This window comes from Odontesthes bonariensis, chromosome 3, assembly GCF_027942865.1.
Source record: "Odontesthes bonariensis isolate fOdoBon6 chromosome 3, fOdoBon6.hap1, whole genome shotgun sequence".
NCBI lineage: Eukaryota > Metazoa > Chordata > Actinopteri > Atheriniformes > Atherinopsidae > Odontesthes > Odontesthes bonariensis.
In genome coordinates, this window is record NC_134508.1 from 39,317,819 (window position 1) to 39,341,095 (window position 23,277).

Consider the following 23,277-nt stretch of genomic DNA (forward strand, 5'->3'; position numbering starts at 1 on the left):
AATAAAACCTGAGAACAGAAAATACTGACATTCTTATGAAAAATGATTTGTGATTTTTTTTTATTATAAATTGTGAAAACGTTGCTTACGGTTTAATGTAGCTTGAAATCTGAATTGAATTGAAAAAAAATCTCTTTATGAAATTAGAAAACCACCAAAATTGTGAGGTTTTCCTCCTCAATTTGTGTAATGGGCTTAAAAGATATTTATAGCACCGTAATAACAGAGTATTGCTGCAGTATAAGCTATAAATGATTGAAGTTTCATCTTGAAACCTTGGTTTTAGACCGTGTTGAACAACATTTGGAATTAGAAGTATTTACGCCTCTAATTGCTTATAATGTGGCACAGCCAGTCTGAGTCTTGTCTTATTTAGGTCTGCACTGATTATTTTGTTTCCATTATTTCTTAACTGAACATTTACATCGAGCCTTTTTCCATTGAATCCTCTAACGGTAGCATGTTTTTTTTGTGTGTATGTAGGAACCTTTGCTGGTACTTTCTTGTTCCCGTCGGTAGGAAGTGCGGTGGGACTCGGTGGAAGCGGCTTCTGTACTTGTTGCCACGTCGGAGTAGTTAGTGAACCTGGTTTATTCATTTTAAAGACAACAAGGGACACTTTTCTGGAGTGCTTCACCTTAAACTGCAACCATGGTGAGTCTATTCATTTTAATTTCACCCGTGTGTCGACCTGTTAGAGGACGTTTGTGTTGATTAACGGTTACTGTTAGCTGCTGACGTGCCCAAGTAGTTAGCATCTAGTTAGCAGAGTGGCTAGTCTCTCAATATACACTGCTTATCTTTATTTATACTTAATGTTGTTTATTCATTTGTAAATTATAGGTTTCTGTTATTAACACAGTGGACACCTCACACGAAGACATGATCGTAAGTATTTCAGTTTTTATTTTTAAGCTTTGCTAAAGTTAGCCGTCAGTGGAGAGGCTAACTTGTATGAAAGGTCGTTCTTATACCATATTACCACAAATATATATATATATATATATATATATATATATATATATATATATATATTATGCCAAATAGCAATAACCTATGTCACAGTTTCGCAGCTGTAATGCGTTAGAATGACCAACAGAGATTGTAAGACATCTAGTTTGATCGTCCTGGAAAATCTGGTAGACGTATAATATTAAAAGATATTTGCTAGGATAAGTTATTGAAAGATCATTGATGCTAACACAAACGATATTTGGTTTCTACACAGTTGACGAAGCTGTGAAAGACTATAAAACAAACTCGAGGCAACGCCAAATGGCAATGTTGACTGTTGAAAAAGGTCATTAGGAAATATATGTGAAGGTAAACTAAACGCCTGTTTGTCTGCTGGACAGAAAAGCAAAACAAAACCTTGATATTAATTCATAAGCACTATAAAAAGCATAGCTGACATAAGGGTGGTGGCTCTTTGCTCAGTGTTGATGCATTTGCAGAGTTAGAGGGAAACCTTACCTGCTATATAATCATAAAGAAGATACTGAGTACAAACAAAATTAATTCATTAAATTCAGCCGTGGTTCAGATAAAAGAAAACTGAAACATACGTATGTTTTAACCTCCATCTGATTTTTCTTCTAATACAGAATTTACTGTATTTACTGAAGGCTTTTGATTGTATTCCAGTTTTAGATGCACTCAAACTGCCAAGATTGAGGAAATAGTCACACTTACATTTCCACACAATTCATCAGTGAATCGTCTTTATTATTTCAGAGCTGGTACATAACGTAGAAACCAGATCAGAACAAAGGCTGCACTGTTGATGATTTTTCTGAAGGTGAACATGTTTGAAACATGTTTAACAAACATGTTATATTCCATTGGGATGCCAGAAAATGTCTCATTCAACAATCCAGAATGACACTGTCATGTAAAGCAGGAAATTCTCACATTTGAGAAGCTGGAACCATCCAGTTTCTTTGCTTAAAAATGAAACATCAGTTATTATGTACATATTAGTTTCGGATTGTTTTGCTGCTGAGGAAAGAAACTAAGGAGGATTTTATTTTGTTGCATTTGTTTTAGCATGATGCCCAGATGGATTATTACGGGACTCGACTCGCCACCTGTTCCTCTGACCGCACCGTCAAGATCTTTGATGTCAGGAATGGAGGACAGATACTGGTGGCAGACCTCAGAGGGTAAAAGAAACACCAAGTTTCCACACCAGAACCATAAAAAACTGTTATTCCCGTGAAATAAATGGTCATTTGTTTTAAGAAACATTTTGTCAACATTTTTTCTCTTTTATATTAAAGATTCTAAAGTGAAATCTTAGTATTCCTGCAGTCATTAGCGGTTAAGTGGTTCCTGCGTGTATTTAATTAATCTGGTTTAATTCTGTAAACATACTATCACACCTAAGCTTGCAATTCCACTACTGTTATTGATCAGAATGTGTGTGTTGTGTAGTCACGAGGGCCCCGTGTGGCAGGTAGCGTGGGCCCACCCGATGTTCGGCAACATCCTGGCTTCCTGTTCCTACGACCGAAAAGTCATCATCTGGAAGGAGGAGAATGGAGCCTGGGAGAAGATGTACGAGTACACCGGACATGAGTCGTCAGGTCGGTAGTTAACTCTGTCTACGATAATATTCGGGTGGCATTAACTCAAATTTAAAATGTGTTCCTCCTCCCGTGTTGAAACGCCTGTGGCTCTCTAGAGGAGAGGAGCAGGTGTTTGTGGGTCTGGGGGATTTTATTATGTAGGGTATATTTTTATAAAGCTTTCATTTAAAGCCTTTAATGAGTAAAACACTTTCCAGCAGGGTGCCTTTTTTAATTTGAACTGGAGGGCTTGTATTTAATTAGAGCTTACGGTTATATTAAATGTTAATTCTTCATAAATAAAAAGAGTTCCGTCTGTGGACGTCATAATTAAATTTGCTTTTTCAGTCCCCCTTTTTTCTCCATCCTTCTGGTATCTTGTCTGTCACAGTACAAAGAAGTTCTATGTTTATGTCCTCACTTCTTTTGAGCTCTTTTTATTTGTGTTCCTGTAAATCAGTTGGATGTGTCATTTTAAAACTGTTAAGATATTTGTTGTTTCCCCGTCAGTCTGCTATTTATTCAGCTTTAGCCGTTTTCAGATCACTGTGCTTTGTCACTGCTCTGCGTCTGTTCACTCTCCTTGTTTCTGTGTCATCTATAACACCCTGTTACTGCAATTACTGATGCAGAACACATTTATTGCCATTAATATTGTATCATGTTTTATCATCTGGTCCTAGATACAGGAGTCTTTCTTTCTAGTTATGTTTTTGTTTCTCTTCCTTAGAATATTAGGAACTTTCATCATTGACCACAGTTGTGTTGGAGAGCTGACAGATCAGTTTGACTTGTCTGCTAATAATAAAGTTATGTTTAAAACTATTCCCTGTTAATATATTAACAGTTTCTGTATATATTCATTTTGTCACCTCTGCTCCTTGTGTCTACAGTGAACTCTGTCTGCTGGGGTCCCTATGAATTTGGTCTAATCCTGGCCTGTGGGAGCTCTGATGGGGCAATTTCCCTTCTCACGTTTACTGGAGATCAGCAGTGGGACATGAAAAAGATCAGCAACGCACACACAGTGAGTCAGACACACAGCTGTCAGTAATGCAGAAATGAATGTTTTACCTAATTTACTCTATTTTCATTCGGTCTGTTCTTTTTTCATGTTATCCTGTTTGTTTTGAGGGTGAAATATGTATTGAAAGTAGTACAGTGAGCTGTATTTTTGCTGCAGATTGGCTGTAATGCTGTGAGTTGGGCCCCGGCTGTAGTTCCAGGCAGTTTGATCGATCAGCCATCAGGACAGAAACCAAACTACGTGAAACGCTTTGTCTCTGGAGGCTGCGACAACCTGGTGAAGCTCTGGAAGTAAGTCATCATTGAGCCGAGTTTCTACAGCGCTGTTTGGTAATGTTAGGTTTCTGAAGTCAGAGTAAAAATCACATGGTTTGTTTAAGCAGTGATTGAAAAATAGTTGCTCCTACTGATTATTAACAGCCGGAAACTACAACCGGTCAGTGACATGCAGCCCCTCCCAAGAATTTCTGAACATCTAGTAAATAATGCCTGTCAAGCAGGTAGTGTTTTATCTCCTTTTTAAATGGTAAACTGTCACAGTGAAATCTGATCTGCACATTTCTTCTTTGGTAAAACTGAGTACATCAGAACATTTCTAAAGATCACTGATCTTTATATTGAATTTCAGAGTTTTCAGGGTAGTTTAGTTTGGAGCAAGATGATAGCAGAAACTTTTCCACACAATACTGTCGTGGCAAAAAAAAATTTTAAGGAATAAATTTAAGATGGAAGCTCAAAATCTATTATAAAAATGGAAATATATATTTCTTTGCAGACTTAATTGTGAACATGTAAAGGTTCATGTAGCTTATGGTTAATGACCCGACTGTCATTGATTGTGACTTCCTGCCTCCAGAGAGGAAGACGGTCAGTGGAAGGAGGATCAGAAGCTGGAGGCGCACAGCGATTGGGTGAGAGATGTCGGCTGGGCTCCCTCGATTGGTCTTCCCACCAGCACCATTGCCAGCTGCTCCCAGGTGAGATTTGATGGACTTACAAGAACAATTTTTACAATTTTACACCAAGACTGGACCTTTAGTAACAGTCTAAATGTTTTCCAACAATCACTCTTCTTCTCAGTTATTTTCACTCCTTTTGAGTTCTTCCTTTCTACCACTAGGTAGAGCCAGAGACGACTACCAGTGTGGTCATGTCTCATTTACCTTATTGATGGTTAAAAAAATAAATGTACAAACCCACAGAACATCCCTTTGTCATAGACAGGTTAATTAAGCTTCAAGACTTGGTAAAAATCTAATGTAAATGAGTCATATTGGTAGTTTCCTAAAAATGTGTATAGATAGTTCTGTGCACATTTGTGTTCAGTGATCTTATTTTTCATGTTCTTTTTAACTGACGTACTTAAAGTGAGCCCAGCTCTGTCACAGCATTGAACGTCGTTCTTGTCATCAGTGAACGTGTATTAATGCACTGATTTCCACACCAGACACACACACATAACTACCATAAATAAAGTTTACAGCATGGGACAGCAGACAAACACGTCAGAAAGTGACTAAAAGTGGTGTTCAACAAAAATAAAAAAGCTTTCAGAGGAGAACTCTAAAGAACTCTAAAGGAGTTTAAAAGAAAAAGGTCCAGCAGCTGAATCTGAAGGATTTGATGGACAGCAGAAAGCCACAGAACACCTGTGATACCGTTTGAACTTCTGTTTTGGCCTTTGCTCAGACAGCTGTGCTGCACACAGACTGTATGATAAATGTTAACTAAGTTGAGCTCCACAATTTATGATCATTTAGTTAAATTACTGTTTTATTTGATGTGGCATGGGCAGAATTTCTGTGATGAGAATAGTGTGATGAATGTGACTTCTTTGGGGAAAGCTGTATTAATCCACTCGGACCTCCAGCGATGCACTTCTGCTGAATAATGAGATGGATAAATGCAGAGATGTGTGTGCAACTGCTCCATTAACTGTGGTGCACATGTACCTCTTTGCTCAATCCTTATGAGAATATGAGAAATTAACTATTTCCTTTTGGGTTGTGAACTTTGTTCAGAATTACAAATGGTTAACTTTGAACAAGAACTGTGATCTGTAACGTTGTACAACTATGAGAATATTTAAAACCACCCAGATTGCCTTTTTTAGTTACTTATAATTTAAGTAAAGAATAAAATTCAAAACATTCTGATCTGCTGATGAATAAACTTTCTCTGCACTTTTTTCCCAGGATGGACGTGTGTTCATCTGGACGTGTGACGATCCTGCAGGCAACACCTGGACAACTAAACTGCTCCACAAGTTCAATGATGTTGTTTGGCACGTCAGCTGGTCCATCACTGGAAACATCCTGGCTGTTTCAGGTGGAGACAACAAGGTAAAACTTCTACATATTCATTCTAATGTTAGTTTAAAGGGGAACTCCGGTATTTTCAACATTAAGCCTCTTTTCTGAGTCGTCTGCAATGTTTTTGAACTCCCCTCACCGCTTTTTTGATGTTTACTACTGTCTCCGTTATTTGCCTAATTTTGATTCTTCTAAACCTGCTTCAGAACGGCTAGTCATGTGCATGTCTTAAAAGCTCCGTAAAAGCACAATAAACGTCGATTTTCAAAATAATCAACTCACCGGAGTGCTTACTGGTGTGCACTGGTAATCCATATCAAATTTCGTAGCGAAAAGTTGCTTCTGTCGTGTTTTATTTGACATTTTGTAAATCCCATTGAGTTGTATTGAAGACTGGATGTTCGTCGATAGCGGACATGTTTGTAGTTGTCTCGCACCGGAAATGCAATACACCTAGCAGCATTTCCGGTGCGAGACAACTACAAACATGTCCGCTATCGACGAACATCCAGTCTTCAATACAACTCAATGGGATTTACAAAATGTCAAATAAAACACGACAGAAGCAACTTTTCGCTACGAAATTTGATATGGATTACCAGTGCACACCAGTAACCACTCCGGTGAGTTGATGATTTTGAAAACGGACGTTTATTGTGCTTTTACGGAGCTTTTAAGACATGCACATGACTAGCCGTTCTGAAGCAGGTTGAGAAGAATCAAAATTAGGCAAATACCAGAGACAGCAGTAAACATCAAAAAAGCGGTGAGGGGGGTTCTAAAACATTGCAGACGACTCAGAAAAGAGGCTTAATGTTGAAAATACAGGAATTCCCCTTTAATGGAAATAATAAGATGTGCAGGTGTAACTTTCTAAACTGGAGACAATTTATTTCTCATTGCTTGAAGGTGACGCTGTGGAAGGAGTCGATGGACGGTCAGTGGGCATGTATCAGTGATGTCAGCAAAGGCCAGGGCGCCGTCTCCACCATCACAGATACACAGCAGAGTGAGCAGTGACACACAAACACACACTAAACTGCAGCCGCTGACCCTACAAGGTTGAGCCCAACCTTAAAGGATTTGTGAGACGTGAAGAACATTTGGGACTGACAATAAAAAAAATAAATAAAAAAATGTTGCTCACAGGGACGGAGCGAAGTCTGTAATCCGTTTTTCAGTGTTTGATGCCTGCTTAAGCCCCCATATACCAGGATAAATGCTTCAACGTTCAACAGTTGATGTTAAATCAGATGCACTCCACCGTCCTCCGAATGCTGGTCCAAATGAAACGTATTATGCATCTCTACACCTGCTCCTCCTTCCCATGGTGCTCTGCTCTGAAAACATTCCACCTCCACCAGCGGAGAACAAAACCCACTATCCTCCAAATAATCCATCCGTCGGCTTTTAACACCAAGCTAGTGTTGAGCTGGAAACGTCCTGTGTTTATAAAGCAGGTTGTTTTCTCTACATTGGATGCATTTCTCGCAGATTCACATTCACATTCACATCTCAGGCTGTAAAACAAACCCTCATGAGTGACGCAAATCAGAGGAAAATCTATTTAACTGCTTGGTTTGGACTTAATACATGAATGAATGAATGAATGATTTATTTAGGTCTCACTCTTCAACATTTATATTTAGAACCTGCCTTAATCGGTTTCAGTGGCAGCAGGAGCTCTGACTGGAGTTTTACCTTCCAGGTATAAGATCAGAAACCATGGATGTTTTTCATATTTGATGTAATTAAATAACTGTTAATGTTTAAAAAACACTGTTCTTTGTCTTTTGTTTTTACTCCTGCCGACATGTTGATCTGTTAATAATAATGAGAAGTTTATTTAGGATTTAAACCAGCTCAACTTTACATGGAGGCCTACAATGAAAGCATTCAAAATGAATGAGTAAGTTTGTCTGATACTGTAACATTTTTCTTTATCTTTTAAGTCTAAATGGGTGTGAAAATGAAAGAATTAAAATGCTGCTTAAGCAGCTCTTCACTTTGCCAGACCAGGAAATGCAAAATATTATTAAATGTTTTAATAAACATGAAGCTTCACTCAAAACCTGGGAGAGTTTTACCATGACAAAATGAATACTATGTATGAATCATAAAACAGGATCAAAAGTATAATATCTTAGACATTTTAAAGCTGGAGACTGAATAATAAGTCTTCCTTTTTTAAGTATTTCTTAAGTTTTGAAAATGTGAGCAGTGACATCTTGTACCTCTTGTATAAATTTCACACAAACCATGTACAATATACAAACAAAACCCCAAAATGAAAGTGATAATAAAGCCTTTTGATCCAGAATGTGTCGGATCTAATTTAAAAGAGGCGTCTGGTTAACTGGGTAAACTGGTTTGACTTCTTAGATCCTGGTCGGAGGTGTCAGTTGGCTTGAATAAACACAGCTTTTTTTACCATTCGGATGGCGTTGATGAGATGTTCAGGGAGCTGTTGTTTCTGAAAGGACATAATCTGAATGTGCTGAAGAGAGGATTATTATTGAAGTTGAAGTACTTCTACTTCTCTTTCTGTACTTCCCTTCCCCACCTACTACTCTATTTCTACCCTGTCACCTCTGACAGAGCCTGACGAGTGGGTTTCCTTCTATGTAGTCTATTGTTAGCTTTGATGCTAGCTGTAATGTTATATCCTCATATGTAAGTCGCTTTGGATAAAAGCGTCTGCCAAATGCATAAACATAAGTTATTTATTTCAACATCAGGATTATAATAGCATTTCCATCCCACTGAATACACTATTGCCTCCACATTCCACAGCAGGCAGACTACCCTCTGCTTGATGCCTCTTTCCTGGATTTAACTTTGTGGTTAATGATACAGAGAATTGCACTAAAAAAATTATAATCAACCACTTCCTGAATTATGCTTTCATGTGCAGTTAAAGCTGTTTTCACTTCCTTTTCCTCTGTCTTATTCTTTTCATTACCAGAGAACATTTCACTGTAGAAGAACCATAATTATTCCTTTATTCCTGCAGGGAAATTATGTTGAAGCAAAAATGAAAGTTACATATAGTTGCATGTAGTTGTTCAGTGGAGTGCTTCTGGGTCTCCTCTGAAGAACTAGAGGACTTTGTAAAGAGTGGAAGATGTTGTCCATGATGGAGAGGAGCTTCTTCTTCTCCTAAGCTTCTGAGCAAACCCTCTGAGTGCGTTTCTTGAGTTATTTCATGTATTTTGCTGTTTTCCCAACACAGGCACAACCTAGAAAACAACATTGGGTAAGACAGACTCATTAAAATGATAATAATAAATTACCTTAAGGACGCTCTGGACGCTGAGCGTAGGCGAATCCAGAGGTGGAGTCAGGGACGCTCTGGCCCCTGATAGAATCTAGCCCCTTTCACACTGCCGAATAACCCGCGTTTAATCCGCGAATTTAGCGTGTCCGCTGTTGTGTTCACACTGCCGACCCGGGCTGCCGCGTCAACTCGACTCGCCTTTCGACCCGCGTCGGACCCTAGTCTTTTTGCCGAGCCGAGTTTGATGTGAACACAATCGACGCGGGTCGGACGTGGGCGTGACGTGAGGAGTTTAAAAGACAGAATGGACAGCTGATTCAGAACAACAGCGACAGGTGAGGACAAGTTTTACTCTGTTTTAGCCTACATCAAGTTGGAGACATTTTTTAATATGGCCAACTGGGGAGACAAGGAGGTCCGCGAGCTCCTCAGCCCCCGAACAGAGGACGTTATTTTCCGCCACATTTCGGGGACGGTGAAAGATGGACCTCTGCTGGAAGGGCTGGCGAGAAAGATGGGAGAGCGCGGTTCCAAACGCAGCAAGACGTACCGTAAAGTAACATCTCCATGAACTGCATTGCAAAAATGAGTTCTCAAGGTGTCCCGCCATCGTTTGTTTGAAAAATTTGATGCAGACAGGTGTATTTCACCCTACCTCCGGCGCATGGCTTGTGCCTACGTCATTGTACACGCCCAGCATTTTATGTGTTTCGTGTGACGCTCTGCCACTAGGCAACACCCCCTGAACTCGGCTTCAGGCGACACGGGTCACCAACACGCCAAGCGTTCACATTGCTCGACGTGGGTCGAAGGTGCAATTTGGACCCGCTAAGATAGCGGGTCGCAGTGTGAAAGGGGCTTCTGATTGACCCTGAAGTACCCCTGTCCAGTCACCGTTAGCTTGACTTTTTATAGATGAGTAAAACACTTGCTAAACTTAAACATTAATTACAATTATAGTGACGTTGTCTTAATTTATTTTGGGAAATAAAATATTCAAAGAGAGGTGATTGCAGCAATTTTGAGCGAAGGCAGCATGATGGTGTGCTCCATTTCAACTCAGAAGTTGAAATTTCTGAGGTTTCCAGACCGAAAAAAAAAAGAAGAAATGTGCATAGATGTTGGACATATATATGGCTCTGCTTCCTATAATGCCCCTGACTTGGATAAATCTTAGATGCATGAAGACACACTGAGGTTTATAGTTAAAGTAGTCCTTGATACAAAAGGGTTATCAGATGACATGGCAGTCATGTGTTTCCTCAGCAGCCAACAAAGATCAATAAATGTGGTTGAGTGGTAGGTGTGTGAGCCTAATACCACCCGAGAGGCACTTTCTGCAGGACTGATGGTTTTTGGTGCAGAAACTAGAGAGGAAGTCTTCTATAATATGTCTCTGCATGTTGAAACTACAGAAGGAACAGTTCAGCTCACTGCTTCTGTCATAGACTGGTTGAAGATCGTCATGACTCTCAAGGCGTCGTTGGTGTTCTGCTACAGCCTTGGCTCCAGCTTCCTCCTTTCCCTCTCTGATAGTCTGTGGATCTTCTTTAATGCCTCATTGTACCTCCTTTTCATTCAGAAGTGCTCTGATGTCTTTGGTGATCTAGTTGATTTTGTTGGGGAAGAAATTTTGACTGAAGAGGAGGGGATAAACGCATCGGCTGTACTGTACTCAGACAGGAAATGCTTGCTGCAGCTGATAATAGAGACTGCTGGGTGAGCTAGTTTGCAGTGTGCGCTCTTGAAGTCAGCCGAGGCACTTCCTATGATTTTCCTTCAGTCTCTTTATTGTGACTATAATCTTGTTGTTGCACTGTTTTGACTTTGTTGATTTCGACTACGCTGGTGAGTATTTTACACTTTATCAATGAGGATTTAACACAAAAAGTTAGCTGGAAGTTTAAATGATCATTTTATAGTTAAACTGCAAATCATTTGTTTGTGTATTCAGTCATCTTAGATGTCGGTTGTTGATTTGTATTGTTGCTTTGAAGCTTACATAGAGAAAAAGAGCAACGGTCACAATGCTGAAATAACGTTTGAATGGGTTTAGGCAGGGCTCTCAAGTCTCACGCAATGAGCGTGAGACACACGCATTTCAACAAGTTCACACGCTCACACGCCACACATGCCATTTCTCACGCTGAGAAATAATCAACTTCGTCGCACAGAAATTCTAATGGCCGATACTATAAACGAGTCAATGGCAGGTGCGCTCTCACAGCTCAGAACTATAGCTCTGGAGCTGTCTCGATTTAGCAACCCATCGGAAAATCACAAAATAGAATTTCTCAGCCAATCAGAAAACAGAATTTCTTGTTGTCGGGTGAGGTCTGAAATAGCTTTCAGCTGCAAGCACGCGTCCCATGAATGCACAGCGGACATAACCTATTATGCTCTGAATGCGTGCAGAAGTTGTAGACGAGCTGGAGGTGGAAGAGAACCGTCAGGATCATCAGCAGGTCATCTTCATTATTTGAATCTTTTATTAGTTACTGTAGTTTTCCTACTCTTTGTAAAAGACCAATACCTGCCGATTAAAGTGTTCGTTGGACAAGTAGGTCTAAATATTCAGCACACACCCTTTGACATGAGCAACTTAATGAAAAATGAAAAATATGTAGGAGTGTAATTAGACTTTTGTGGTTAATTTTTTTCAAAGGTGACTGGTATGAACAGATTCCCAATAAGGCTATCTACAATTGCCAAACTGGTATTAGTTCTGCCACACTGAAATGCTGATGCAGAGAGGGTTTTTTCCATGGTGGGGCTCAATAAAACCAAGACCAGGAACACGTTGGCTCTGAATGGAACTCTGTCATCCATCATGACTGAAAATGGCTGACATTGAGCCACAGTGCTTTAAATGGGAGCCCCCAATATCGGTCATCAAGCATCAAAATCTGCCACAAACACTTCCAACAACACTCATAAACAAACACACACAGAGAGGGACTGCTCAAGGGGCCCATTTGGGGTTATGTTTGTTTTTCTTAATTTAATTTGTCTGTTTTTTTGTTTGTTAAGACTTTGCATACCTAAAACAATTTATTTTGAAATATAGCCTAGCAGAATTTAGTGTAAAAGTGAAGATTTGTGATTTCGGTATAAATAAAACAATTGTTCTTTAGCTAGTTTATGGCGATGGGATACTGCAAGGGACCCCCCTCCCCCCAAAAAAACTAAAGAAACCCCCCGCGCACACGGCCCGGCCCCTGCCCCACCCGAATCTCACTCCAAGCAAACTTGAAAACTTGAGAGCCCTGGGTTTAGGGGTACAGTGGGGGGCAGCAAGCCACTTAGTCATAAGTCTAGACTTGTCTTTTGCTTTAATTCAGTATTTATTGTCATGCTTTTGATGCACTGGATTGAAGAAGGGGGAAAAAAGTACCTCCGTTACAGATAGCAGATAACACCTTTATGCAAAACACGTCTGGCAGTTTAACCGCTGAAATACTTTGAATCATCTCCTGCCTTATCTTCGTTTTTTAATGTTTAACAGCTCATGTAAACTCTATGTAATCATTATCAATGACCTACACCAAAGTATAGGCATGAATTAATCTGTGTATCTCCATGGAAACACATTGCAGAACTGAGAATGATCCTAAAAGTGTTATTATATTTTAAGCAAAAATGAGAACTTTTCATTTCTTTATCTTTTGTTCTTGCATCTGGACTTTCCTGCCTAAATTTCAATTCATTCATTTTGATTGTGTGAGCTGAGCAAAGAGCGGGAAACACACTTGGCCAACCGCAGTTTCCTCAGTGGCAGACATCCCAAGTCTCCCGGAACTGATATTGATAGTTAATCACGGATGCCCGCGAGTCGGATAAAATATCCCGGATTTTAGACTATGCGAGGGAGTGTTTTTTTTTTTGTTTGTTTGTTTTTTTTCAATGCAAGTGAGAGCGTGCAGGCAATACAATTTCTCGTGCACCATGCGCGTTTCGACTGCGCAGGCAAGAGAGAGAGAGAGAGAGGGGTGTGGGCCGTGGGGAGAGGTTGCTTGTGAAACCTGTGCGTAATGCGTATCTGTCCAAAGCGATGCTCTGCTCAGGCCGACTGCTTGTCAGAGGGCGCGCTGATTGGTTTAGTCAGCAAAATAAGCCAATAATGTTCGGTGTGGGAGGGCTTCGATTTACTCTCTGACAGTCACCTAAGTTACCACTCAAAACTGTGCATCCTGCCAAATGGCAGAGGGTGAATCCTTGAGTAAAAAACGAAAATATATGACTCATTTTACAGCAGAATATACTAAAGTATATCCATGCCTAGTGAAGGTGAAGAATGATGACACCGTGCGAGGTGCACTGTATGTAATAGTGACTTCAGTATTGCCCACGGCGGACTTAATGACTGTAAAACATGTGGAGGTAGGCTAAGTTGAACGCACCATCATCTGCATTTTATTTCTGTAGGTTAAATGCTGTTATAAAATAAAGCAAAACGTATCAAAGACTTATTTAAAGTATCAAACACATTTAGTTACTAAATTGTGTAGGCCTATATCTAACGAGCCAGCTACAGTATCTAACTATCTATATCCAGCCTGTCTAAGCCTTTAAAAAAATCCCCAATTTAATATAGGGCCGGGCGCGGGGGGTGGGGGGGTCGATAAGCATCTCCCTGAAACGAGTTTTTGGTACTTGGGATGTCTGCAGTGGTCTTTTCCAGTTTCTGTTTTCCCCACACGTCATCCAGCTCAGTTTTTTCTTGCCCCCTCTTGTCTCTACACTCTTGATTTCTTTCTGTGTGGTTTGATCTGCAGTATGAACGAAGCATCATTGATATATTTATGATATTTTGTTCTTTAATGAAGTCAAAATGAAAGTAGCGGCCTTCAATGTGAAGAACCTCGGACTGAAAAAAGTCAAAAACAAGACTGTTGCCAAACACCTTATCAAGGTAAGGATGTCTTTTATTTACACACAAAGCACAATCATTTCAATTTGAATGGAATAGGGTAAAATAAGCCTGTGAGTAAGTGGAGCCACCCCTTGGTATCTTGGCAACCATGCACTTTTTATTGTCATGTGACCATCAATAATTTCTAGCAGAAATGATTGGTTAAACAGTTTATGTCCTGACGAAGTTAAATCTTGGCTGGTTTTCAAGCTGTGGCTGTTGGTTTGTTTCTAATTTATTTTAAAAAAAGATTTTAAAATATATTTTACTCCATTCATAGTTTTAAGTCCCATTGACTAGATCCTGCAGCACGCTCATGGTCACAGGGTCGCGCCGCTGACTGTTGACCAGGCCTTTTCCTCTTACCTGTCCACCTCAAACCGTCATGTACCTCCAGTGCCCACTAGCCCCCCCTTGTGGTTAAACTTTACAATCACTGCTCATGTCTCAGTTCCAAGTCACTTCTGCTGTTAACCTTAAAGGGCGAAGTCTATATGAAATAGAATACTGTTGAGAGCAGTTCTAAAAACTTCACTCTCACACAACTGCCTCCAAAGCACAGTAGCTTTTCCACACTCGGCTCCTGATACCGTTACTCTTTTAACGAAGAACAACATGATGGGAGGGTTTTGTCAGTCTGGGTATGGAATACAGACACCATCTTTGCATAAAACATGCCTCTTTCAAAACGTTTTTATTCAAATTCCTTGAACTCTTGAACAATTTGTCTTAATATATATATATATATATATATATATATATATATATATATATATATATATATATATATATATACACATATAACAAACTATGATGGTCTTGCATCAATTTCTTTTAATCCAGAACTCTTACATTTTGCTTGTTTAGAGACACAAAAGGTCTGTTACAACAAAAGATTGTTTCACTCTCCTGCCCTGAACACGTAATATTATATAAGATAAGGGAAGGGATTTTAGGCTTAATGGAGATCTTTGCTATAGCGAGAGAAAGGCAGAGTCTGCTATGTTGTGTTTTATAGTTGTACGGTTTCAAATTAAGATTTTGATTCAGTATCAGGCCAAAATATTTTAAAATCGTTCACCATATCGATGCTCTCATCTTTGATAAGCATATCCAGACCGGGAAGTTGTACCATCGTCTTACAGAAAAACACACTTTGTGTCTTTTTGATATTTGATAAATGATTGGACACTACTGATAAACTGCCAATTAGCCTTTAACCATGAGAAAATGCCGTTCTGTTCTCTCAGATCATCTCTCAGTACAGTGTGGTGGTGATACTGGAGGTAATGGATAAAAGCGGTGCAGTCACTGAGCTGTTACTGGAAAAGCTCAACGAATCTCAGTGAGTATAAGGGGTAAAATGTTTGGTATTTAAGTTTATGAGCATGTAATCTTAAAATAAAGATGGAAACATTTTAAACAGAAGCGGCAGTTATTAAAGACAGCATTATCACATGATGTGGAGGCCTTCATCTGCACGTACATGAAAGTAGATGACGGTGTAGTGAATCCAAACAGTGCTGCTTGTAGGAGACCTTTGGATTGGTCACAGGTTTGACAGGTTTAAACCAGGCATGCACAGATACAGCATATCAGCCTAATGTTGGTATTGGCCAGTATTCAACTTATTGACAGTCATCAGCCTATCCGCAAAAAGGAAAACAGAAACCGATGGCAGTAGCCGAAATTTATCTGGTGTTGCATTGACTTTACCCTGAAAGTGACGGGATTAGCCTGCAGCAAACATCCAATAGGTAACAGCCTCATTCCATAGCAGACCATTTATTTTTCACAGGGACATTCTTGTTGGCCAATCTAGTACAGAAAACAGACTTTAACAGGCTAAAAGGGCTTTTGAAACTGGTGTTTTTCACCCAAAGGATTTTCCTCATACAAATGTTTAGAACAAAGGTTCTGTTTGACAGAATTTATGCTCATTCGAAGATGGCGTAATGAAGGGCTGGAATATCAACTTTCACTGATATCAAAGGATGTTAAAAAATGGCAAAAACAATTGGTATCGATTCATTGTGAAGTGGAAATAAGGACTGTAGCTCGAGCGAGTGTCATGACCCTCAAAATTGTCAATTGTCCTTTTGTTTATTTCACCAATAATAACAGACAGCATAAGTATGACAAGATCGCCAGCAGCCAACTGGGACGAAACACCTACAAAGAGAGATACGTCTGTTTCTACAGGTGGGAGCAGAATCTTTGTGAGCATCACATAAAGGAGTAATTCACCCTGGCAACAACCAGAGTTATAGAGTTATTTAAATCACGGTCATACTGTCTTCAATGATAGTGCTGGGATTAAACAACCACATCTAAGTGAAGTGATGTCGGTGCACTGATCTTACAGTGTGTCATTCATGCAGCATTCACAGACCCCCTTCTGCCTCACTGTTTGTGTGTCTCAGGGTGAACGAGGTGACGCTAGAAAAACACATGCAGTATGAAGATAATCAAGTTGGGGATGAGGACGCCTTCGCCAGAGAGCCCTTCATCCTGCGCTTTAGCTGTCCCACCACAGGTTTGTTGATGTTCACCGATTCCACAAAAAAAACGTTTGAATCCCACTATGAATGCAAAGGCTCCCTGATCCAAACTTCTGTTAATGTGAAGTGCAAGGTGAGTATATGACCTGTGCTTCAAAGGGCATAAAGTCAGAGATGAGTTTTTACCAAAAACTAAACTTTTGGTAACCTTCCTTTTAGTCAGTTTCATGGGTTTCAAATTATTTTTTTATTTCCAGCAAAGAGTCTGTCGGTTCTTGTTTAGGGAATTTTCGTCCATGCTCCCTTGAAAAAAGCCTCTAGATTTCTATCATTTGTAAGTTAGATGGCTATAAGGGCAACGGCAAAGCTTCTGCTTACATGTCTTGAAGCAGCCTGTTGTGGATTCTGAGTTGAAACCTAATGTTTTCATCATTAGCTGTTTGTGCAGATTATGAAATGTTTTCTTGCAGAAAATGCAGGTGTCATACAAATCTATTACTACCTGCACCGCTGAAATACTTCTCCATGCAAGTGATGTGTATAGCACGAACCCTCAAACAAACTTTTCATTTCACCATCATTCTTATGGCTATAGATACATTGTGGTCAAAAACTTTGAATTATATTTCAATATATACAGAATTTCATGGTGGGATACAGTGAAGGTTTTCCTCTGAGGACTTTTCAGTAAAGGTCATATCTGTGCAGGTGTGGCTGGGGAACAGGTCACCAGATCTCCAGGGTCCACTTGCTATCATCTATGTCCTCTGAAGTCAAACGATGTCTGTGATTTGCATTGCTCGCAATCTTACAAGACCTTTTCTTTTAGATCTTACCTACATTTCCACTGTCCCTGGTAACTGCCATTTCTTCATTATAATCCAAAATGATAAAATGGCTATCAAGCTTTGCTTTACTATCTTATTGCCTTGACTGATTTGATTTTGTTCATGTCATGCTGTGTGTGTGTGTGTAGAGGCTCCAATGGCTACTGAGGTTTGGGGAGTAAAACTTTTAGATATATTTGATATATTTTCATCTCCAGACTTTTTCTAAAAGTTACTGTGAACAAGTCTCGCTGCACGAAAAGAGGGATTTGTGTCACTGTGGACGGCAGTGAACATCCGCGAATTTGCCTAATTTTCGGACGCACCTGGGCGCTTGCAGGCAGACAAACTTGTTGAGCGAGAAAATCGTCAGAAACGAACCCGAGACTAGAGCTGTAACAAAATCCGGGTTATCCGGTTTTCTATGGCGTGATCTTTGTGCCACCAGCTTGAGCGCGCAGTGACACTGATTTGAGGGCACAGATCTATCTGAAGGAACAATAATTTTAAGCGTGTGCGTATGAATCTCACACACGCTCGCTCATAGGTGCTCGGACACGCGCTCAACTCTGACAAACTCCTCGCTCGAGTCGAAAGGCTTTGGCTTGCGATACGTTCGAGCGAGCAGTTTGTTGTTCATTCCATGTTGTTTACTTGTAGGTCTAAACTCAGCATTGCCTCACCTAATGCTACCACATTTGTCGCTGTGTAAATGCACACACTAGCTGTTGTGTCTGGCTTTCAGATAAAATGGCATTGAATTATTACTTGACAAAAATAAATGATTGAACTTGTAGCCGTAGGCTGCTCTTTGATTTATCAAAATGAATTGATAAATGGGACAAAAAAAGGCGAGGCGCATAGCCACTAAACGGCAGAAAGTTTTTTTTTTTGTTTGTTTGTTTTTTGTTAATAAGTGACTCAAGTGATTCAAGTGATCCGTATAACTCGAATCCCCTCCTTGAAATGATCCGATCAGCCCGGATTGCCCAAAAGATTCGAGTTAAGCATCTCTAAACCCGACTCGCGGCGGGCTCTCACAGCGGGGTGCTAATGGCCCAGCGATTAGCACCCCGCTGTGAGAGTGCCTGGACCTCTCACTGGCCTCGCTGGTATTGGACGAAAAAGGCACGTGATTACATGAAAAAGCTCCTGTAAAGCTGACTGCCCATTGGCCGATTAGGTTAATATATACATACTTTATATGGGCATATCATTCAGCAATTATGATTAATAATTGTGATTATGATTACTAATATTCCGGGGATGTTTGTGTACTTCATATATTCACGTCGTTCTTATAAGCTGCACTATGACTAGGCTAATGCAGGCATGAATGACGTGAATCTATTGAGGAAATGAAAAAGGAAACTTTTTTTTTTAAAGCGCTTTTATTGCCACACCACACAATGTACATAGCTTACATTGTAATAAGAACCATGTTGATAATAAAGAATTGAAAACTATATACACACACTGCTGTAGCCTACAATATACACAATAAGCCTAAACGCCGCTGTTTGGAATCCGCATTCTTCGCATTACTCCGGTCCCTGCAGGGTCTGCGGGAGTTGTCAGACGTCCTCATCCTGGATCAGAAGCTGGCTTCTGGGAGCTGTTGGAATAACCAATAAATAATCAAAACATAGTCTATCCATGCACAGCATATTGACAACTTGTCTATAAAGTAACAAAAGTCATATTGACAGCGTATATTCTTACTCTCTTTCACTCTTCTGTGGTGAGACTGTGAGTATTTCGGGTTGGCTTCAAGACGCGCCTGTAGCACAGCACACAGGTCCGTCACGCAGCTAAAAAAAACAAACAAGAGGAATGAATAAAATGACCAGTGCTTAAAAGTATCAGTGCCAGCCGTGGTAAAAGTCAGCGCCGCTCACCCTCGATAGTGTCGCCGTCTACCTCTCTGAAGTTCGGACTGTTTGACACCGCCTCCTTCAAGCGACTCGTTACATCCATATTGTGAGGTGACAGTAGCCTGTAAAAACAACAGGCCTATGGTTAAATAAAAAAAAAAAACTGCATTAACGTAACATCGGGTCCAACTCAACTAGATATTGGGAGAACACTCACTTATTCTTACCCTTGACCTGGATTATAATGCCACGGTGAGTTATGCAGGCGGCGAACTGCTTCCTATAAATTGAAAACACGAAATACATTTTTTTAAATAAAGCAACTCACACTGGTTTTCACGTGATGTACACAATTAAGTTGAGTTTAGCCTAAAGCCACAGTCAATAACCTACTCTTACCGCGATTTTCGGATTCTGTATCCGCCTTCTCTTGGGGGTGCGCTCTTCAACTTCTCTGGAATGTAACTCCAGTCCGTTCTCGACGGCCATCTTGCCTCCAACCTAGCGAATCTCTGGTCGATTCCCTCCAGAACCCTCTCCACGACCGTATCCACAGTGCTGGCCACCATACGAGACATCCCGGTCATAGCATTCAACAGGACTTTCATTTGATCTGCCTGTAAGCAAGTGAGTAAGTAAGTTTAATAGACAGCACTAAACAAGGTGAGGCTGCGTTTCAGTTTTATGCCCCTAAAATCTGGAACAGTCTTCCAGAAGATGTGAGACAGGCCTCAACTCTGACAATGTTTAAATCCAGGCTGAAAACAGTTCTATTTAGCTGTGCATATGACACCTGAAAGTATTTGATCTGCACTCTTCACTTTTTAATTAATTAATGATTATTTTAATGGGTTTTAAATTTCTTTCTTTTTTAATTTCTTTCTTTTCTTTTTTTTTTTATTATTTCTTTTTAATGGTTTTATTGCCTTCTTGTGATTTTATGTAGCTGTAAAGCACTTTGAATTGCCCTGTGTATGAATTGTGCTCTATAAATAAAATTGCCTTGCCTTGCCTTGCCACATTTAAAATCAGCGAGAACTGTCCCAAGTGCTGTACAGTGTCAACAAGACTAAAATTAAACAATCAAATGGTCATGTGCAAGTAGAAAAAAACACACAAACCTGTAGACCCGCAGAGAGTTGCTGGGGAGTTGAAAGCAAGTCGTCTTCCAGCCATTGTATTCCGCAAACCAGGGCAGTTTTCACAGCACGGGACCTCAGCGATTTCTGTTTCCCTTTCTGCCGCCAGATATGTTGGCTATCCTGGATCAACTTATCCGTGATCCGGTTGCACAAAAGTAGGATAAGGGAAGTGGGATATGTTCAGACGTAAGTTACCATGGAGATTTATTCTGTGAAGCTAGCCTGCTCCAGACCAGGCTAAGTTCCAGGATCTATTTAATCTCATTCCTTATCTCAGTCAGCGGTCGCCACATATGGAAACCAATATTTATTCCACTGCCTAGAACATATTGTTAAAACATTTAACCATACCCACTATCATTATTGAAACATTTGTGATCATTAATTACAATCATTTTAGATAACTAAAGATTTTAGATGAACCACTAGATAATTTAGTTTCCCACAGACTACACATGAAGTACATCACCATATAAATATAAATACACATTAGAGAGTACCATGATGTTCCTTTATTGAACAAGGATAAATCAAAGCAAGTAAACCATCAGCTCCTTTCAAAACTGAAGTCACACAGTGCTCTACATGACAAAAAGCACAGAATCAAAGCATGCAGTTTGAGACAAACTGTTTGTAAAAATGGGCTAAACAAATAAAAGTGCCTAGCCTATACAGCACAAAAACCTAACAAAAATTCCTCTGCCATTGCAGGCCCAACTTAAATAAACATGCATATTAATTGAAATAATTTAACACATATTGGTCTCTGACCAGCCGACCACAGTCGTCATCCGGGAAGATGGCAGGATTGTCCCAGTCTATGAGAGCTGGCACTCTGGGGGCCCTCTCCTTTCTCAGGCAGGCCACATTGTGGAGGACAGCACAGGCCACAATGATATCACATGCCCTGTCTGGGCTGACTCTCAGGTGTTTCAGACACTGAAAGCGTGCCTTCAGTAGGCCAAATGTCATTTGTATCCGGGCCCTTGTTCTGGCATGGGCATGGTTGTATGCCAGTTGTGCCTCCAGAGGGTCTGCAAATGGAGTGAGCAGAAAAGGCTGGCAGAAATACCCTCCGTCACCCGGCAATACACCCAGGAATTCACCTGTGAATACAAAATGTTACCATCACAACCTCATAAGTAGTGACAGTCTTAACACAGCCATGATGTTAAAAGTGGTTATCAATAGAGGTTCTGTAGCTCACCTTGTGATAGGCGCCGATAGATCTCTGAGTTCCGAAACACTCAGGAGTCGTGGACCGAGCCGGGCCACTTTGCCACAACATTACTGATCAAATAGTCAGCATTGCAGACCATCTGAAATGATAAGATGTTAAACCAATTAATGCACATCACAGGCAATGTACAGTGTTCATTAATCAACTTTATCAAGTCATGTTCACCTGTACATTGATGCTGTGGAAGTTTTTCCTGTTCACAAAATCCCCCTCATGGCCACCTGAGGGGGATTTTATTTTGATGTGTGTGCAGTCCACTGCACCAATGACATTGGGGAAACCTGTAATATGATGCAATGAGTATCTTACTCTGAATGTTAACATTGCAATTGTAACTGTAATTTAAAAAAAAAAAATGTCTTACCTGTGTTGTGGAGAAAATGAGTCGAATCACGCGTTGGTCAGCCGTCCATTGGAGAGTTTATTGAACAAACTGTCACAGCAAATATGCTTACAGAATGTACAAAATGTCTGCCGTCTTCCTTCTGTGATCTCTCTTTATGCTGGTCCTTATCAAAACAAGCGTACGTGGCACTCTCTGGAGGTGCCTAATGTTAAACAACTCTTCTAACTATCAACAATATTCATCTGAACCAGTCAGCAAGGCACACGATGTAACTAGGCCAGAAGTCATGAGAATGTCATGACATCCTTCTCCCACATAGTCCCCCCTGAAATCACTTATCAGTGATTTAATAAAGAAATAATTTAAAATGAAAGAAAATCATCCCACATAGTTAATTAATTAATTAACATAATCAACACTAAATTTTTCTAATAATTCTACAATCTCAAACAAAGGGAACATTTGTGAATAAATGAAAACGATTATATATACGCACCCGTATCACATAAAATGATTAAATGATTAAATTAAATTAAACGATATATTCAACAACACTACAAGTTTTACATTGCCATCACACTTGTCCACTGTTCGCAGTGCATAGGTGCGAAAAACCCACCGGCTGCTACTTTCATAACTCATGTTCTTATCTTGGGAAAACTCACCTACGGCCCCACCCCACTGGCGACCTTTAACCGTCATCGCTCCCCCCTTTTCCCAAAATCCCAAACAGACCAGTCCACCACCGTTCACCTCCACCAGCATCACACGTCAGCTCCTCCCTCCGTTCTCTGAACTCCTTTACGGCAGTTGTAAACGTCCCACCAGCTGCAGTGTTCCCGGGTATAAATGTACAACATTTTCCCCAACCATCTGGCACACACCATTTTCCCTTCTAATATCCATTCTAAACCTTGCCTGTTCTACCAAGCCATCATACTCGTCTCATGTAGTTGTTCTCCAAAGCCTGCAAACCCTTCACTTGTGTAGTCACGAATCCTCTGTTGGTTGTATTATATGTAATTAATCCACTCACCATTTTGTTAAATATGATCCACGGCAAAATAGACTCAAATCCAGCTGCAATCTCCCTGCGTGCTTTGAACTCGAAAGGAATCCCTCTCGGCTGCCCTATTGCATCCAAGTAAACGTGCTTATCCCTGATGTAGTCATCACTAGATCTTTAACTCTCCCTTTTTCCACATCCAAACCTCGCATCTCGTTTACCTTGTCATACACTAACACAACCGATG

At 40.2% G+C, this 23,277-nt stretch overlaps 2 protein-coding genes and 2 long non-coding RNA genes across 4 annotated transcripts in view; 2 read left to right on the forward strand and 2 right to left on the reverse strand.

Moving 5' to 3' along the window:
* The first annotated feature begins 516 nt into the window (after positions 1 to 516).
* On the forward strand, positions 517 to 8,225 carry sec13 (SEC13 homolog, nuclear pore and COPII coat complex component). Its single transcript, XM_075462274.1, has 9 exons — positions 517 to 654; positions 844 to 888; positions 2,047 to 2,162; positions 2,434 to 2,585; positions 3,461 to 3,594; positions 3,751 to 3,884; positions 4,450 to 4,570; positions 5,789 to 5,935; positions 6,815 to 8,225. The coding sequence occupies exons 1-9, from the start codon at positions 652 to 654 to the stop codon at positions 6,923 to 6,925; spliced, it is 963 nt and encodes a 320-aa protein (XP_075318389.1). The 5' UTR covers positions 517 to 651; the 3' UTR covers positions 6,926 to 8,225.
* Positions 8,226 to 10,892: 2,667 nt separating this feature from the next.
* The window catches only part of LOC142377557 (deoxyribonuclease-1-like), a 29,395-nt gene continuing 17,010 nt past the window's right edge, over positions 10,893 to 23,277 (forward strand). The window contains exons 1-5 of the mRNA XM_075461785.1: positions 10,893 to 11,030; positions 14,009 to 14,094; positions 15,345 to 15,439; positions 16,219 to 16,296; positions 16,518 to 16,630. Of these exons, the coding sequence (XP_075317900.1) occupies positions 14,014 to 14,094; positions 15,345 to 15,439; positions 16,219 to 16,296; positions 16,518 to 16,630 (367 nt within the window). The 5' untranslated portion in view covers positions 10,893 to 11,030; positions 14,009 to 14,013. The remainder of the gene's footprint in view (positions 11,031 to 14,008; positions 14,095 to 15,344; positions 15,440 to 16,218; positions 16,297 to 16,517; positions 16,631 to 23,277) is intronic.
* Positions 18,824 to 19,339, reverse strand: LOC142377554 (uncharacterized). The gene is made up of 3 exons (XR_012769526.1): positions 19,321 to 19,339; positions 19,145 to 19,233; positions 18,824 to 19,037 (listed from the first exon to the last, which is right to left on the reverse strand). It is a non-coding gene; the product is annotated as an uncharacterized LOC142377554 (long non-coding RNA).
* On the reverse strand, positions 20,543 to 22,155 carry LOC142377553 (uncharacterized). The gene is made up of 4 exons (XR_012769525.1): positions 22,043 to 22,155; positions 21,844 to 21,959; positions 21,646 to 21,757; positions 20,543 to 21,544 (listed from the first exon to the last, which is right to left on the reverse strand). It is a non-coding gene; the product is annotated as an uncharacterized LOC142377553 (long non-coding RNA).